The sequence below is a fragment of the Hyperoodon ampullatus genome (assembly GCF_949752795.1).
Source record: "Hyperoodon ampullatus genome assembly, chromosome: 13".
NCBI lineage: Eukaryota > Metazoa > Chordata > Mammalia > Artiodactyla > Ziphiidae > Hyperoodon > Hyperoodon ampullatus.
Genome location: NC_136926.1, coordinates 50,515,418 through 50,533,468, shown reverse-complemented (window position 1 = coordinate 50,533,468; position 18,051 = coordinate 50,515,418). Strand labels below are relative to the sequence as shown.

Here is an 18,051-nt window from a genome sequence, read left to right as displayed (position 1 = left end):
ATGGAGAGATATACCATGTTCTTGGATTGGAAGAATCAATATTGTGAAAATGACTATACTACCCAAAGCAATCTACAGATTCAATGCAATCCCTATCAAATTACCAATGGCATTTTTTACAGAACTAGGACAGAAAATCTTAAAATTTATATGGAGACACAAAAGACCCCGAATAGCCAAAACAGTGTTGAGGGAAAAAAAACGGAGCTGGAGGAATCAGATGCTCTGAGTTCAGACTATATTACAAAGCTACAGTAATCAAGACAACATGGCACTGATACCAAAACAGAAATATAGATCAATGGAACAGGATAGAAAGCCCAGACAATCTATGACAAAAGAGGCAAGGATATACAATGGAGAAAAGACAGTGTCTTCAATAAGTGATGCTGGGAAAACTGGACAGCTACATGTAAAAGAATGAAATTGGAACACTCCTTAACACCATACACAAAAATAAACTCAAAATGGATTAGAGACCTAAATGGAAGACCGGGCACTAAAAACCTCTTAGAGGAAAACATAGGAAGAACACTCTTTGACATAAATCACAGCACGATATTTTTTGATCCATCTCCTAGAGTAATGGAAATTGAAACAAATATAAACAAATGGGACCTAATGAAACTTCAAAGCTTTTGCACAGCAAAGGAAACCATAAACAAGACAAAAAGACAACCCTCAGAATGGGCAAAAATATTTGCAAATGAATAAATGGACAAAGGATTAATCTCCAAAATACATAAACAGCTCATGCCGCTCAATATTAAAAAAACAAACAACCCAATCCAAAAATGGCAGAAGACCTAAATAGATATTTCTCCAAAAAAGACATACAGATCGCCATGAGGCACATGAAAAGCTGCTCAACATCATTAATTATTAGAGAATGCAAATCAAAACTACAGTGAGGTATCACCTCACACCAGTTAGAATGGTATCATCAGAAAATCTACAAACAACAAATTCTGGAGAGGGTGTGGAGAAAAGAGAACCCTCTTGCACTGTTGGTAGGAATGTAAATTGATACAGCTACTATGGAGAACAGTATGGAGGTTCCTTAAAAAGCTAAAAATAGAATTACCATATGACCCAGCAATCCCACTACTGGGCATATACCCAGAGAAAACCATAATTCAAAAAGACACATGCATCCCAATGTTCATTGCAGCACTATTTACAATAGCCAGGTTATGCAAGCAACCTAAATGCCCATCGACAGACGAATGGATAAAGAAGATGTAGTACATATATACAATGGAATACTACTCAGCCATAAAAAGGAATGAAATTCGGTCATTTGTAGAGACATGGATGCATCTAGAGACTGTCATACAGAGTGAAGTAAGTCAGAAAGAGAAAAACAAATATCGTATATTAATGCATATATGTGGAACCTAGAAAATGGTACAGATGAAACGGTTTGCAGGGCAGAAATTGATACACAGATGTAGAGAACAAACGTATGGACACCAAGGGGGTAAAGCGGTGGGAGTGGGGTGGTGGTGTGATGAATTGGGAGATTGGGATTGACATGTATACACTGATGTGTATAAAATTGATGACTGATAAGAACCTGCTGTATAAAAAAATTAAATTAAATAAAAAAATCATCACCCTGTTTTCTGTGTTCTCTGCTCTTTTGCTTTTGTACGGTTCCCCTCAGCTTGACTAAACTTTAGACAGGTTTCTTCCTGAATCTAGGTCTTTGATCTGCCTTTTCTTAGAGCACGTACTTTTCTACAAAACTTTCCTTTGTAAATTCTTTGTCTGCCCCTTTAAAGATGTAAACCTCCCAGACTTTTGCCAGTTTTACAACCCAGGAATATCTTTCTCAAGGACTGGGAGCCATTCTTTGGAAATGAAATCATTGAAGGAGATCTCCTAGTCTCTGTTGGAGGGTAGGAGCCTAACTTCCTCATTGTGACAATGAGTAAACACCGACTTCCCCTCTGGTATCCTCCAGTACTTCTGCTCTAGCTCACCCCAGTGCTTAGAAACCCTCCTGTCTTTGGTTCCAGCAGAGCTGAGTTCCATCTCTCTCCCCTCTCACAATAGTAATGAAAAAAGTCTTCCCTGCCTTCTTAACTCCTTTTTTTTCCCTGTGACATTTGCAATTTCCAAAACCAAGAAGCTCTTCGGCACTTTCCTTTCATGTTTAAAAAGAACTACTTCTAGGTAATTCTTAGCTAACCAGATTTACAAGTTCTTCCTTCTTTTTCAGCTCCCTATCTAGGCATCATAGATTCCTGGAAGAAGTTACTTTCTAAGTTTCGATGTCAGTCTTCTCTGATAATAGTTTCCTTGTGTTTCTTTGGTGTCCTGCTGATAGAAGTGGGGTAATCCATGTATTTTTCAAATATTTAACACATTCTCAATGAGATTACATTTCTCTTTTGTCTGACAGTCTATCAAAATCAATTTCTCCTGGTGAAATCAGCCAACTGCTTTATCTGGCAGAATCCCACTTACTGTGGACGTGTGTCCTATTTAGTGTTAATCTGAACACGATGCTCACTAATGAATTGTTAAGGTCAGATGTGTTTACTTGCTTTTGAAGAGAGGAAGAAAGGAAGAAAGATACATATCTGTGTGGCTTGCTTAACTATTTTGATCACTAATCAGGAGAACTCAAAATGATTTAATAAACTGTATGACCTCCCTGAGAAGCTTCTATGAGAAGGTTAAGTTACAATTTGGGAAGTGAATGCACAATTTTCCTAAGTCTCTCTCATTTGAAAAATTTAGAGCTTTTCTGTTTCTATGGCTATAAAACTTATGTTGATCTTTCTTTGAGTTGGACAACTTTAATTCAAAAGACATTTGTGACATATGTGTTTGTCCGTGCCAGACACTGCACCAGGTGTAGAAGGAGCTGGGATTATGTACTTAAATTCAGATAAATTTTATAAAATCATAACATAAGCACACTTTTAAAATCCTTACACTCTGTTGGCTAATACGGTCTTTAATGTGACAATGATAAATTTAAAGATTTCCTCTAAGACTTTATTGCTTTTCTATGTTAAAAATTAATAGTTTTTTTCTTTTTCTGACAAAACACTGGCCCATGATATACATAGCTCTTGCCTCTTCAGTCTAAGAATCTATGAGACAAGAGGACACCTGTGCTGCTTTGGATTTTGTTTAGATGGCCAGGCAGTAACTAGGTTCCTTCCTCTGTTAGATTTGTATCAACAAAGGTCACAGTTCCAGATGACTGGTCAGGCCAGAAGTGAGGCTACAGTATCAGACATGGAAATTGGAAGGTCATGGCTGAAACTGTCACAGGCACTTTAGACATGTTTCTAAAAGTGGAAAAAGCAAGGAGCATGATTGAGATTCTCCACATCAATTTTAATTTTCTTTCCTCTTTGTTAGTTCTAACACTGCCTTGGTGCCTCCAGATTATTGGGAAATGATAAAGGAAAATGTGAATCTTATTATCTGGGGCTTTCCTTTATCTGCTCTGACCCTCATTCTGGCCAATCAGTTTCAATCTTCAGTAGAGCCTAATTTTGCCTCTTGCCTTCCTGGAGTAAAAGGCTTACGACTCACTTCTGCTCATCCTCATTCCTTCTGCAGGGAAGGAGAGATAAAAAGTCCATAAGAGAATCGTACTTTTTTCTTTATAACATTTAATTTGAGATGTGTGTTTTCCCCCCAATGTTAAGTTCTTCTTCCTTATGAATAAGAAAAATGGTCTAGAAGGAGATACTACCACCCAATTACTTACACAGCAACCTTGCATTTACATAAACCAACAATCTTTATTTAATGAGTTCTCCATTGGAGTCAGTAAATATAGTCTTAGTTTGGTTTTCCTTGCATAGCAGGTCACCTCCAAGCTCTTTTAAACCTTTGTTTTCCTTTTCACTTTTTAGAAACTAGTTTGTAGGACAGCTTGTCCCCCGTTGCATGAAGTTCAAATGACAGCTTATAGCTTGGTCTGGTAATCACGCCTGACTCCTCTTTCCCATATGGACATACGATATCGTTTTGTGGGTAACACATTCAATGATTCATTTCAAAATTTTTATCTATTGCCTGCAATGTGCCAGGCCCTGTGGTAGTACAGGGAAATGAACACAGACTTTGAAGTTTAGTGGATTGTATTAATGCCAACACTAAATAGTGTTTATTAAGCATCTGTGTATGTATATATACATTCAGGTTCACGAACCTTTTTCTTTCATATAAGATATAAAGTCCTAGTAACAAATTATGATGATTCACTGTCTAATTTAATTCTTACCCAAGAGGAGGCAAAAACGCCTAAACATACATTTTATGTAAAGACTTTAAGATTTTAGGGAAAAGTACAAATGTCATAAGGATTAAGTCGTTGTTTCCAGCCTTCCATGAGTATTCAAGGGTGTTCCTTCAAAGTTCCATACTTACTCATCTCTGCAAACAGCTGTCTTCTTTCTGCCATGGTATTTCCTCTTTTCCCACTATCTTCAATCATTCTATGAGACAAAATGGTTACAATGTGTATTAGCCTCATGTTAACAAGGCAAACCATATCTACATAAACACACTTGCTGTGGTCATGCCACAGACGTAGACACCAACTACTTAAAACTGTGTCTGTAAAAAGAATAGCTTTACTTTGACTAACTTAAACGGTTGTACATATTTTCCATATATAATGTTGTAGTTGTGGAAGGGGGTGTAAAATTTTTATTTTCTAATTTACAAATAACTACAATAGCAGATCACCTTGTGCTATAATGGAATACAACCCTCTATCATCTGTTAGGTGATGCATTTCACATAGAGTTCCTCTTTCAATTTTGGGAATACCTACGAACAATATAGAGCAGATATTACAGATCCCATTCAAGAAATGATGAGATTGAGAGTCTCATGGACATAGTAAAGGAAATGGCATAGACATTCTGTTACAGCTTGTCCTGTGTGCACCCAAAACCTCAATTTAGAAGCAGGTCATTTCCTAAATGTTCATTTCTAATTTAAGTGTTTGGAACCTGCAACTGTTTTTCTATATATAATAATTTCAGGCAAAGTGGTTAGGTTCACCTCTCTCTACTTAACCATACTATCATCTACAACAGAACTACTTGAAAAATACTATGAAAACACCAACAGTTAAAATAGAGAATTAAAAAAAATTTTTAAATTAAAATTTGACTTAAGGAAAAAGAAAATAATGAGAAAGTTAATGGAAATGTTGTTTAGCCCGATACAGGGTTTGGGGCTAAATATATGTGTTTTATAGGTTGATGGAGTTGATTTTTTGTTATAGCAAATTAAGCTTTTAAAAACTAAGGTTTTCTCTCTCACACACACATATATACATACACTTATATACATATGTATATGTTTTGATTCAAGCATGGTAAACAGAAGGCACAGCTGATCTTTTTGGCTTTCAATGGACCCTGTTCTTTCTCAAATATGAATTTTGCTCATGTTATTGTTACTATTTTTGTCTGGATTGCCCTCAGCCTATGAATGGATAAGTTGCAGTTATCCTTCAGGTCTCAGTTTAGCTGTATCTTCCTCTGAAATTTTCCTGCACTATCTATGATGGTTTGGTTACTGTCCTCTGAATCTCCATAGTCTGTTATGCCTCTTTCTCGATGCTGAGCATTCACTTAACAAATGTTTATTGAGTGCCTTCTACACTCCAGGAGCCCAACTAAGCTCTGGGTATACAACAGTGATGAAGTCACAGTTCCTGCCCTCAAGGTGCTTACACTCTAATAGTGAGATACAGAAGCATAAAAGCAATGAAAACACAATGAGGCAACTATAGCGTAGAAGTGTAAAGAAAGATATGTGAATGTGAGAGAGGTTGACTACCTGGGGGTACATTTAAGGGAACTACAATCCTCCCTTGGTATCCACAGGGGATTGGTTCCAGCCTCTCCCCTGCTTCCCCAATACCAAAATCTTCACATGCTCAAGTCCCTTATATAAAACAGTGTTGTACATTTGGTCCCCTGGATCTGCCTTTGATGGGGAGTTGGTTGAGTCCTCAGTGTGGGCCCCACAGATATGGAGGGCCCACTGTGCTTGCAGAAGACTGCTCAAAAGGTGATGACTCACTGGGGACTAAAAGAAGAAAATTGGTGGAGAAACAAAATGTGATGTCAGACAAACTGGTCAAACAGCCTCTCCAGTTGCTTCTATGAGTTAAGGATTACTTGCCTACTGCTAGGAAAGGAAAGAAGGGCATGGAACAGCCTTAGTTTACAGAGTTAAGAGCGTGTATCCATTCACAATGGGTGGTAATATAACCAAGGTCAGGCTTCAATAATAACTGGAAAAACACAGAGTTGTTAATGAAGCTTCCTCAACTTGGTAATGATGCAGTGCTGAACACAGTCCAATACTTTCTTTTTATGAGATTTTAAATGTGCAGGTATGGCTGATATATAGAGATCAGGAGAAAAACACACCCTTCCTGAATCACGTAACCCATCTCCTTTCCTCCAGAGGAAGTGGGCAGATAATAATCTGACATTCACTAACTAGTCTGGGGAGAGCTTCCAATTTTTATTTCAAGATCTCAGAAGTAGAGCTGAAGCAGTATAGAGATAGGGGATAGAACCAGGATATGTTCCTGCATCTGTCTATATGTTGGATTGAGATGAGAAGAACCATTAAAAATAAATCACAAAGGATGGCAGGCTGGAAAGCTCTGATTGAAAATGTCAGGGAGCAGGCGAGGGGGAAGGGTAAGATGGGATGAAGTGAGAGAGTGGCATGGACATATATACACTACCAAATGTAAAATAGATAGCTAGTGGGAAGCAGCCACATAGCACAGGGAGATCAGCTCGGTGCTTTGTGTCCACCTAGAGGGGTGGGAGGGAGACACAAGAGGGAGGAGATATGGAGATATATGTATACGTATAGCTGATTTACTTTGTTATAAAGCAGAAACTAATACACCACTGTAAAGCAATTATACTCCAATAAAGATGTTAAAAATAAAAAGAAAGAAAATGTCAGGGAGGTAAAGACTGGCTTGTGAACTTGCAGAGTTACTGCCCTTACTACTCACTTGGTACTGTCTGTGACATCTCTTCTTTTAGTTAACTTTTTGCTTGTCTCTGTAAGGTTTTTAGGGGCAGTAACTGAAAATTTTAAATTCTTCACAGTGTCTAGCCAAATCCAGTCAACAGATACTATGTTCAGTTACTATTTATTGAACAAAAGAATAAAACAGAAAAAAAAGAGGAAAGAGAGAGAAAAGAAAAATAAGTTTTCCTTCCCCGAAATGGACTTTCAATTATATTTTCAAAAACTGACTCATAGAAGAGTGAAATTCCAATTGTATTAGTTTCAGAGATTAATGATTTGAAATGAGAGAAACCAATTTATATTTTTAAAATAATCTGGAACCATGCATTTTACAGTAAAATCTTGTCTTATGAAACAGAGGTTGAAATACATGCAAACTATATTGATGTCACCTTTTGGTCTATTCATCACTGTTTTGGTTAATTAACTCATAACAGAACAATCATTAGTTACACAATAGGTATTAATTCTCACTTCTAAGTAAAATGTGTACCTTATGAGGAAAAGAAAGAAAAACTCAGTGGTGTAAAATAATGGAAAGCCTGGAAAATGATTACGAATATATAAGGAAAAATAGCACACCTCTCATTTTCCCCCCAGAGTTTTCTGGGAAGCGGTGCCTTTAGATAAAATGGAGAATATTCATTTATTCTCCATTGATTACAGTCATAATAGTAAAAATGGAGGCATGCCAGTTTCCAGCTTACACTGATTCCACAGAGGGACTCGTGGACACAGTGAGCTCAGGAATCAAATAGGCAAAAAGCACCACTGTGGGTTCCTTAGTTTCCAATTTAACTCTGATCAGTGGGTCTTGAGATACACAATGCCTGACTATATTCTCATCATTTTAGAAAGAAAGAAGAGCAAAAATTTCAGTAGAGGAAGGAGGAAGAGCTTTACAGAGAGCAACTTCACTTCTGAAATTGTCAAGAAGCTTGACTTTTCATGAATTTCAGTATAAGGACAGCTGCCCAGAGTCATATGGAGGAGGTGAAGGGGAAAATAACCCATCTATGACACTACTAATATCACAAGGTGCATGGCTCACCAACAGGCCTGATTTGGTCAGTGTCTGTTGCTCCTTCATGTAGATGAGATGCTTACCTTAGAGTTTTACCAGAAGATTGCAGAAATGTCAAAAGTATAAAAAGAACTAACAATGATAAATAAGGGATGAGCCCCATCAGATGTTTCTTTTACTAGCACTCAGTCCCACAGATTACACAGGGTGTGTATTGTTTTCACTTATGAGAATCCATCCTTTCATTCACTTAAGAAATATTTATAATATAGCTATAATTGGTCAGACCACTGTTAGCTTCTTGAGATCCAAAGATGAGTAAGACATGATCCTTGCCCTTAAGAAGCTCACAGTACAGAAGGGGAAACAAATTATTCTAACAAATAATTATAATTTGATGTAATATGTACAATAATGAAAGTATGTACTGCTAGATATAGTAGTTTATATCTGGGAAGATTCAAAAGAGACATCAAAGAAAGGGTGACTCTGGAGCAGAGTTTTAAAGGATGAATAGGAATGTTCCAGATAGAAGAGGGTGGAGAGATGGCAATTACAGTTAGAAAGAATCACTAAAAAAAAGCATGGAGCTTGAGAAAGAGTATATGGTGCATTTGGCAACTGGGAATACTTCAGTATTGCTGAGTGCAAGTGAGAGGTGAACAGGCATCTGATCTAGAAAGCCTTATTTGTCAAGTCTAGACAGAATAGGACTTTCCTACGGGAGGCTGGGTACCACCCAAGGTTTTAGCAGGGAATTGATGTACATAGATTTAGGTTTTGGCAAGATTGCTCCAGCATGTCGAGTAGAGAAAAGATTTGGGTAGGCAGGAGGGTAGGGGATAGAAACCCATGAGTAATGGGAGTCCAGTTAGCTGGATACTTCCGTGATTCAGGAGTGAAACTAATATGTCTTATGCTAAAGGACTGACTTGAGAGAGATTTTAGGACACATCTGATAGGACTTGGTGACTGGCAGGTCACGTGGAGAACAGCAGAGGAGAGGACCTCAGCTTTCACTTGCCATCAGCACTTCACATATATTAGAAAACATTCTGCTGAACTCATGGCACAATGAGTTTGTAGGAGGTGAGGTTACCAAGTCACCCTTCTTCCAGCACAGTCATTAAAAGAGGCTGAAAGCTGGATAGGGAGGGCTCCACCTCTTAGCCCCTATATAGGGGGGAGGGAAGAAATAACAGAGTAGAACAGTGTGGGAACCAGCAAGAAATAAAGAATAAAATCCAAATGTGAGGCACAGGGTGTTGGAAGAAAAGTACATTTTACTTTGGCATAGTGAGAAGTTCACACTGAAATATCACAACCTTCACGACACGTCTTTAATCCAACATCATCAGTAATAAACAGACATTTCTATTACACATGACATATAAGACATTTTAAAGGTAGAAGCTTAAACTAATGGTGTCTTCCATTTGTATAACTTTCTGAAGATTATAAAATCCTTTTCCCTATAACCTGGTGAGGAAGTTGAAGAGATATTATTACTCTCAAATTCTAGCTGAAGAACTTGACACTACACAGGTGAAGTGGCTGCCCCCAAAAACAAAGTATTGTCTGGCAGGGCAGGAAATTGAATCCATTTTTTTTTTTGCCTTTAATTTTGAAATTCCTCGGCTAGTTTGGATTCTAATTGCCAGTAATCTTATTCCAGCTGCCACTGTTCAACACAAATGAAGATTTTCTGAAACTGATAAACTGAAAAGAAGTTGACAGAAGTTGGTGATTAACAGTCCAAAAGGAGCCTAGAGAGGAAGGGTCCACAACACTCTCAAATGTCACTGAGAAATTCCTTTGAATGCTACTTCTTAATGGAATCCTCCCATTTTAAAACATCGTTGTACTGGAAATTATCATAGAGATTAAAATAATTCCCAGTGTCAGGATTTATGTAAACCCAGACACATATAAACACACCAACTCACACACTGATTCACACTCTCACATTTTAAATCCACAAAAGCCGACAATGTTTTTAGAAAACTCTGGCTTGCTTTGCTTCTGCTCCACTTTAGCAAACACAAGACTTGCAGATTTCATGTTTAGTGTGATGAGACTCTTCCCAGGCTTTATTTCCGTCCATTTGCTCCAGGTGGATGACAGGAAGATGCAGGGTCTAGCCATCACCAACTGCTGTAATCCCCAAAGTTAATAAGTGCAATGAAGGCCATTTCAAGCTCCTTTCCTCCTTTAATTGATTTATTGGTGGCGTATAAATACCTGTTTCCATTTCTGTTAATGAAAGAAGCCTCTAGTAGGACTTTCTCAGATTTACATTCTTGTCCTAATCTCTGGCAATATAATAAAAAAGTATTCAGAGCTCTTTCCTGAGGCAAAATATAATTGCATTTGCTTTTATCTCTTAGTCTTTTATCTAGATGAGCTCCTGAAAGCAGGAAAATGCTGTCACTAAAATAAATGGCTATAATGGGTTTCTGGCTTTGCCTTTTACTTTGAACATCGTATTCTGCTTTTGGAACTTGAGTTTTGTTTTTGGGGGATGAGGGGCATGAGGTCACTATTTTAGTGTCATGACCAGCTGGACTTATTATCAGGGATTTGATCTTTCCTCAGAAGTGTCCACCATAGTGATTCTCAGCTGTGGCTGCCCGTCACACCAACCTGGAAACTTTACAAAAAATACAAATACTACCTGGATCTACTGAATCTGGGGCTGAGGTGGAGCATTTGTGCTTTAAAAATGAACCATAGGCACTCCTGATACCTACCCAGATTTGAACTAGAAATATGATGCCAGTTGAGTTTGATCATTGAACTTATTTGCACAACATTAGGTTGGAATTCTTATGTTGCTTTGTAATATGTTTCTCTAGCTTGTAAGACCCACTTTAAAATGTACTTTGAGCCCAGGGAGAAGATAATTAATTCTTCAGGGAATGTAAATAGACATAAACAGATACGTACATTGATATGGGTATGTAATGAGGCAAACTTTAAGAAACAGAAAATGCCATTAAAAAGTGAGAAAACCATTTTTAGCTGGAAAGAACTACTATCAGTGGTACTTTCAAGTCAGGAAGGAACCTGCCGTTCTGGGGTCAGAGGGTACAAGATATTTAAGGTCATTTGATTTTGTTTGACTTCATTTGGCTTGGTACAAGGCTAGGATTTCTGGTCAAGAGGAGCTGGCATCACCTCCTATTAATCAGGGTTTAAAGATTGCAGAACAGGGCTGGGAGCAACTTGGTATGGGAGAAGGGAGACTTTTAGAAGGAAGATGATAAAAATTTGGACTCTGTCACGTGAGGTTCAAAGTTATTAGAAAGTCTCTGAAGGACTCGGGAGCCCTGCCTAAGAGCTTCATCAAAAGGACCTCAAAGATCCCTAGGGGAAACAACCACATGGAGGGGGTCGTCTATACTTCTGCCTTTAGCACTGCACTAGGACCTAAGATTTTTTTAGAGAACAATGTTTCATCCAGTATGATGTGCCTTTGGGACAATGGTTTTGTGTGTACACCTGTATTTCTCAAGAGCAATAGTGTTACGTGTATAGGCCCACTTGGTCATGGGGGAACCGTGGCTGACCTTAACAATGGAGCAAGAGTCTTCTCTGTTATGCTGGGATTGCCAAATTCTTAACTTTTGGGGGTCGGGTGTTTGTTAGGAAATGACTGCCTTCCGATAGTTTGGAACCTTCTCCATTCAGTGTGGGATATCGCTGTTCATAAACATAGGTCTGTTTCTTTTCCCTACATATCTAATAAATGAAAAATCCCCTCCCCCCATAATTACAAGATAATTTTTCATTAATCTTGTAATAATAACACCCCAAGTTTTTTTTTAATGTATTTTTAAAAAATTAATTAATTTATTAATTTTTATTTTTGGCTGCATTGGGTCTTCATTGCTGTTCATGGGCTTTCTCTAGTTGGGGTGAGCAGGGGCTACCCTTTGTTGAGGCGTGTGGGCTTCTCACTGTGGTGGCTTCTCTTGTTGCAGAGCACGGGCTCTAGTAGCGTGGGCTTCAGTAATTGTGGCACGTAGGTTCAGTAGTTGTGGCTTGCAGGCTCTAGAGTGTAGGCTCAGTAGTTGTGGCGCACAGGCTTAGCTGCTCTGCGGCATGTGGGATCTTCCCAGACCAGGGCTTGAACCCGTGTCTCTGCACTGGCAGGCGAATTCTCAACCACTGTGCCACCAGGGAAGTCCAGATGCCAAGTTTTTGAGTTTTGGATTTTTAAGCCTGACTTATCTCATTATAGTGGGATTATACTGTATATTATATATATATATATATATATATTATATACAATAGTATATATAGTATATATTATTTTACTTGCATATGTAAAAATGTGTGTGTGTGTGTGTGTATATATATATATACACACACACACACACACACACATTTATGTAAGGAAAATAATTTGGAAAAATTTTAAGATGCAATTCAAAATTTTTTTCAAGTGACTGAGTTAATTTAGCTTCTCAATGAAGAGGTATTAGCTGATTAAGCAATGCAGTGGTATCCAGTCCATAATTTCTTTTAAGTTTTAGCCCCTTTCAACAATTTGATAAAAGATGTGGATCCTTACTCCACCAAAATGCTCATGTCCCTGGATACATAAATAAAGGAATTATAAGTGTTTGCATGGGCTGGTTTAGGGGAAGAAAGCCAGGATTTAATGAGAATCAAAGGTAGCTTTATTTTATAGGGAACACTAACCATCAGTTAAAGGGAGCAGCCAATGGATGCATCCACAGAGCAACTGCCCAGGGGAGAGGGCAAGAGGCTCATGGTGCCCTCCTCAGGTGAGGAAAACATGAAAGAAGTCAAGGTGGAGCCATGATGATGGGGAGAAGACAGTGATGAGCTCCTCAAGTGGTAGAAACCAAGGTGCCAGATATACAAAGTCAGTACTCAAGTGCCAGAGAGAAACTCACATCTGGAAATGCAGAGTGCTTTAGGCCATTACCGGCATGACTCCTGGTTCTTGAAAGGATTCGAACTCACCTTTTGTTTTGGAAGATCTTAAAAAGAGTAGGAGAAAGAAATAGGTCCTCTCTTGTCCATGTGTAATGTGCTGAGGAAACAAAACGCAACTGGGGCTGCCACTGACCATGGGCTAGTTGTTATCTGGACTTCTAGGAGTGCGATTTCCATAAGGAGAATTGGAAAAAGGAAAGTGAGAATAAAAGTGTAGGGCAGAGCACTGAGCATCCAGATGTAAGTCAGCGAGGCATATGCATGCTTTAAATTTTCCATTTCTTATTTTTTTAGGGTTGGGGAGTGTTGAGTTTGGAGAGGTGGAAAAGGGAGAGGCAGGTAAGTAAATTGTTTTCTGTAAGAGGACGAGAAAATCAGACTTTTTCTGGGAGAAGAAATAGTAATAGTAATGGTAATAATAATAATAATAATTTCCACAATACTGTATAAAACAATTAACTATTTTACAAAAAAGCATACTAGGTACCAAGCACTATGAAGGACACCATAATGTTGGTGTGTTTACGCTTCCCATCTTACTGATGTGGAAGCTGAGCTTCAAAGAGATTAAGTAATTGTCCAGGTGAGCAATTTAGGGCTTAAAACCAGACATCTCTGACTATAGAGTACACTGGGCTTCTTAAGAAAGACCAAAATGGAATTGTGTGAAATAAGATTCAAGGGAACGGCTCTTTTTTTCCTGCGGGTAGTGGTGGTGGGACGTTGCCCACACATACACACACTGAAATGGACTAAAGCATAACTGAGGATATACATTAGTGGATGCCAAGGGGAGCTGGGCAGGATGGAGTTAATGGGCTGTGCGATGCCACAGTTTTGCTAAGGAAAGAGTCTTGCGCATCATCAAATGCCTGTATCCTCTTCATCCCCCTATCGTTTTCTTCCATCTCTCCTCTTTTCATTTGATTCCCTCTTTCTCTGATCCAGACTTCCCTTCTTGCCCTTTCTTTTCCTTTCCTTAACTCTGCTCCTTTAATCACTTTCTGCATTTCTATGTGTATTAGGGAATATGATTCCCACCAACAAAACAGACAGTCCTTAGCTTGAGAAAGAAAGACCAAGGCAGGAACAGTGGGAAAAGAAAACAAAGTTATATGATGCATAAGTTCTAAGGATCTAATGTACAGCGTGGTGACTGTAGTTAATAATACTGTGTTTTAAACTTGAAATTTATTAAGAGAGTAGATCTTAGGTGTTTTCATCAAAAAAAAAAGTAAATATGTGAGGTGACGGATGTGTTAATTAAATTGATTGTGGGAGTCATTTCACAGTGTGAAATCATCAATCATGCTGTGGGACTTCCCTGGTGGCACAGTGGTTAAGAAGCCGCCTACCAATACAGGGGACATGGGTTTGAGCCCTGGTCTGGGAAGATCCCACACGCCTCGAAGCAACTAAGCCCGTGAGCCACAAGTACTGAGCCTGCACTCTAGAGCCTGCACACCACAACTACTGAGGCCGTGTGCCACAACTACTGAAGCCTGTACGCCTAGAGCCCGTGCTCCGCAACAAGAGAAGCCACCACAATGAGAAGCCTGCGCACTGCAACGAAGAGTAGCCCCCGCTCACCGCAACTAAAGTCCATGCACAGCAACGAACACCCAATGCAGCCAAAGGTAAATAAATAGAGTAAATAAATTTATTTAAAAAAATCATCATGCTGTATACTTTATATATATTATAATTTTATTTGTCAATTATATCTCAATAAAGTTGGGGGGAAAAAGAAAGAAAAACATTAGTTTTATGGCCTAAAAAAGGAAATTTCAGGCTTCCCTGGTGGTGCAGTGGCTGAGAGTCCGCCTGCCGATGCAGGGGACACGGGTTCGTGCCCCGGTCCAGGAGGATCCCACATGCTGCGGAGCGGCTGGGCCCGTGAGCCATGGCCGCTGAGCCTGCGTGTCCGGAGCCTGTGCTCCACAACGGGAGAGGCCACAACAGTGAGAGGCCCGCGTACCGCAAAAAAAAAAAAAAAAAAAAAAGGAAATTTCCTTGGGAGAATCAGAAAATTCACCTTAATTAATTTAGTTGCTTTCTTCTTAATGCCTGGCTGTGTATTAAGATAAACGCAATGAGGCGGTGACAATTTTGATTGACTGGGAAGAGGAAATAACCATGGCTCTTGGATGCTTTCTGGGGAGGTCAGGTTTGGATGGCATACTTCAGAGGCCACATGAAAAAAACTTTCTTTTGAGATAAGGAAGGTGGGAGGGAAAATGGTAGAAGAGGGCTAAGACAGGTGGGAGAATGTCAATCTGACCATCACTATGTACATGTGGATTCAGAACCAATAACAAAGCATAAGAAGAAAACGGAGTTTCAAGTAGAGTCCATGAAGGGTATGAACAGATCATAGGGAATGTTTACTAAATTAAAAAAAAATCCCTTTCCTCCCTACTCATTCTTCTAGATGTCTCTGAAAACTCATTTGTGGCAGAACAAAGTATTTTTAAAGGGTAAGTCTCAAGAATTCTAGATGGCAGGAAGAACTATTTTGTTTTCATTTAAAATGAGAACTTGAGGGAACCCACATTCAACAACTTTTCAATCTAGTTTAATGTGTCGGTAAAAAGTGGAACAGAGGCTAACTATGGGTTCATTGTTAATTAATTGATTTAATTAATGAATATCATGCTATTTTTTTCCTTTCCCCACTCAAATTCTCTCAGTGGAGACTTTCTCAGGCTGATATAATATAAAACAACTCAGAAAACAGCAATGACATTGTAGAGACTTTGATGATTGCTATCCAATAAAAGCACAGCCAAGTATATGGGGTTAATGAAGGTGCAGGCCAACATTAAATAGGCCACATGGAGAAGAAACAGACAGAGTGTAGGAACAGCCAAAAGTTATGGCTGCAAGATCCCCAGGAGCAAACAATGGCATTTTGAACACCGGAGTCCTTTCCCTGAGATGAGGCTTGGCTGGTACGACAGGAGTACAGAATGGAAAGAGAAGAAACAGAGGCAGCCCTTATTTCTTGCTTCTGGATCTGTTTCTGTGAATTATAATGCTCTTAGTTATGTCTCTTCTGTTGAAGAGAATTTTATTTGAAATTAAGGAACGTCTGCAAGAAATCTCTGTTTCTTGAGAGAGCCATGGCTCTAAGCTGGTAGTGGCCAAGAATCTCAGTGGGGAAGAATAGCTGGTGGGAAGGCGCCTTCTTTTTTTGTCTGGAATCAGGCAGGGCCTCTGAATCATCTTGTTGAAGCAGAGGCATGAATGCCTGGGTTATGTAGCAGGAAGGGACTCTGAGATTCATTCATTGATAATAATAACAATAATAGTCAACATTTATTAAGTGCTTACTATGTGTGGGTAGGCTCTGAACTTAGCATTTTCCATGAATTATCTGATTTATTTTTTATCGTAACTCTGAGATAGCTCATATTATACGACCCTGTTTTATTTATTTATTTATTTATTTATGGCTGCATTGTGTCTTCTTTGCTGTGCGCGGGCTTTCTCTAGTTGCAGTGAGCGGGGGCTATTCTTTGTTATGGTGGCAGGCTTCTCATTGTGGTGGCTTCTCTTGTTGCGGAGCACAGGCTCTAGGCACGTGGGCTTCATTAGTTGCAGCACACGGGCTCAGTAGTTGTGGCTTGCCGGCTCTAGAGTATAGGCTCAGTAGTTGTGGTGCACGGGCTTAGTTGCTCTGTGGCATGTGGGATCTTCCTGGACCAGGGCTCAAACCCGTGTCCCCTGCATTGGCAGGCAGATTCTTAACTACTGCGCCATCAGGGAAGTCCCTACCCTTTTTTATAGATGGGAAAAGCAAGGTTGATGAGGTAGATAGAATAATGGCCCCTCAAGGATGCCCACATCCTAATCCCCAGAATTTGTGAATATGTTACTTTATGGCAAAAGGCACTTTGCAGATTTGATTAAGGATCTTGAGATGGAGGGGTTATCCTGCAGTATCTGGGTGAGGTCAATGGAATTATGAGTCCTTTAAAGGAAAGGAGAGCCACTTTGAAGACAGAGGAAAGGCCCACAAACCAAGGAATGTAGGCAGACTCTAGAAGCTGGAAAAGGCAAGGAAATGGCTTCTTCCTTTCCAGACAGGAAGTAACCTGCTGACATCTCGATTTTAAACAGTCAGACCTGTTTTGGACTCCTGGGCCTCCAGGACTGTAAGGTAGTACACTTGTGTTATTTCAATTAAGCCACCCAATTTGTGAAAATTTGTTACAGCAGCCATAAGGACCTAACACAGTTGAGAAAGATTAAAAAACTTCCATAAGGTCACGTAGCTGGTAGCCGCAGAACCAGGATTTGTACTTCAGGAATCTCTCTAGAGGCCATATACCCAGACACCATGCTGTTCTCCCTCCCTGTTCCACCTTAGACTCCACAAGCTCTGAAATATCATTTATTCATTTATTGAGCCCTACTTGTGTTAATTCCTAATTTTCATGATCTTTTTTAATCCTCAAGTCTGGAGGCATTATTATCCCCATTTTATAGATGAGAAAAGAGAGGCTTAGAGATTTTGAAGAGCTGAAATTTAAACTTAGGTTTATCTGATTGACTTTCATTACTAGCTTTTAGTCTCTTCATCCTACTGCCACATCCTTTGGACCAAGATTTATTGAGCATTTGATAAATGCCATCATAAAACACAAACTTAAATTTGAGTAATTTGCCCTCAGTAATTCTTGAACGCATCTAGATGGCTTACATAGGAGTCACTATATTAGCTACATTCTAGGAATAGTCCACTCCAGAGGGTTAGTGGGGGAATCCATGGACACAAGCCCTTTCAATCTCAAGGGCTTCCTGATTGTAATTAACCAGGTTACACTCTGATCCCATCTATATTAATACATCAAATTAGCTCTGATTGCTTAATTAATATGGTCAAACTTAATAGAGGTAAATATTTTACTAAATAAAGAATATTTTCAGATTATTAAAATACACAATCATACATAAGACTATCACAATAGGAGAATCATTGGAACCCCCAATCTACCACG

General features: G+C 39.1%; 1 protein-coding gene across 9 annotated transcripts in view; it reads right to left on the bottom strand.

Moving 5' to 3' along the window:
- Positions 1-4,507, bottom strand: part of DTNA (dystrobrevin alpha) — a gene marked incomplete at both ends in the record, with an annotated part of 142,077 nt that extends 137,570 nt beyond the window's left edge. For 7 of the 9 annotated variants that reach the window (XM_079718029.1, XM_079718031.1, XM_079718032.1 and 4 more), the window contains one exon: positions 4,402-4,468. In XM_079718029.1, coding sequence (XP_079574155.1) covers positions 4,402-4,468 — 67 coding nt within the window. Of the gene's footprint in view, positions 1-4,401 lie in introns of all 9 variants that reach the window. The other 2 variants (XM_079718028.1, XM_079718030.1) reach the window with 1 other exon arrangement.
- Positions 4,508-18,051: the final 13,544 nt, after the last annotated feature.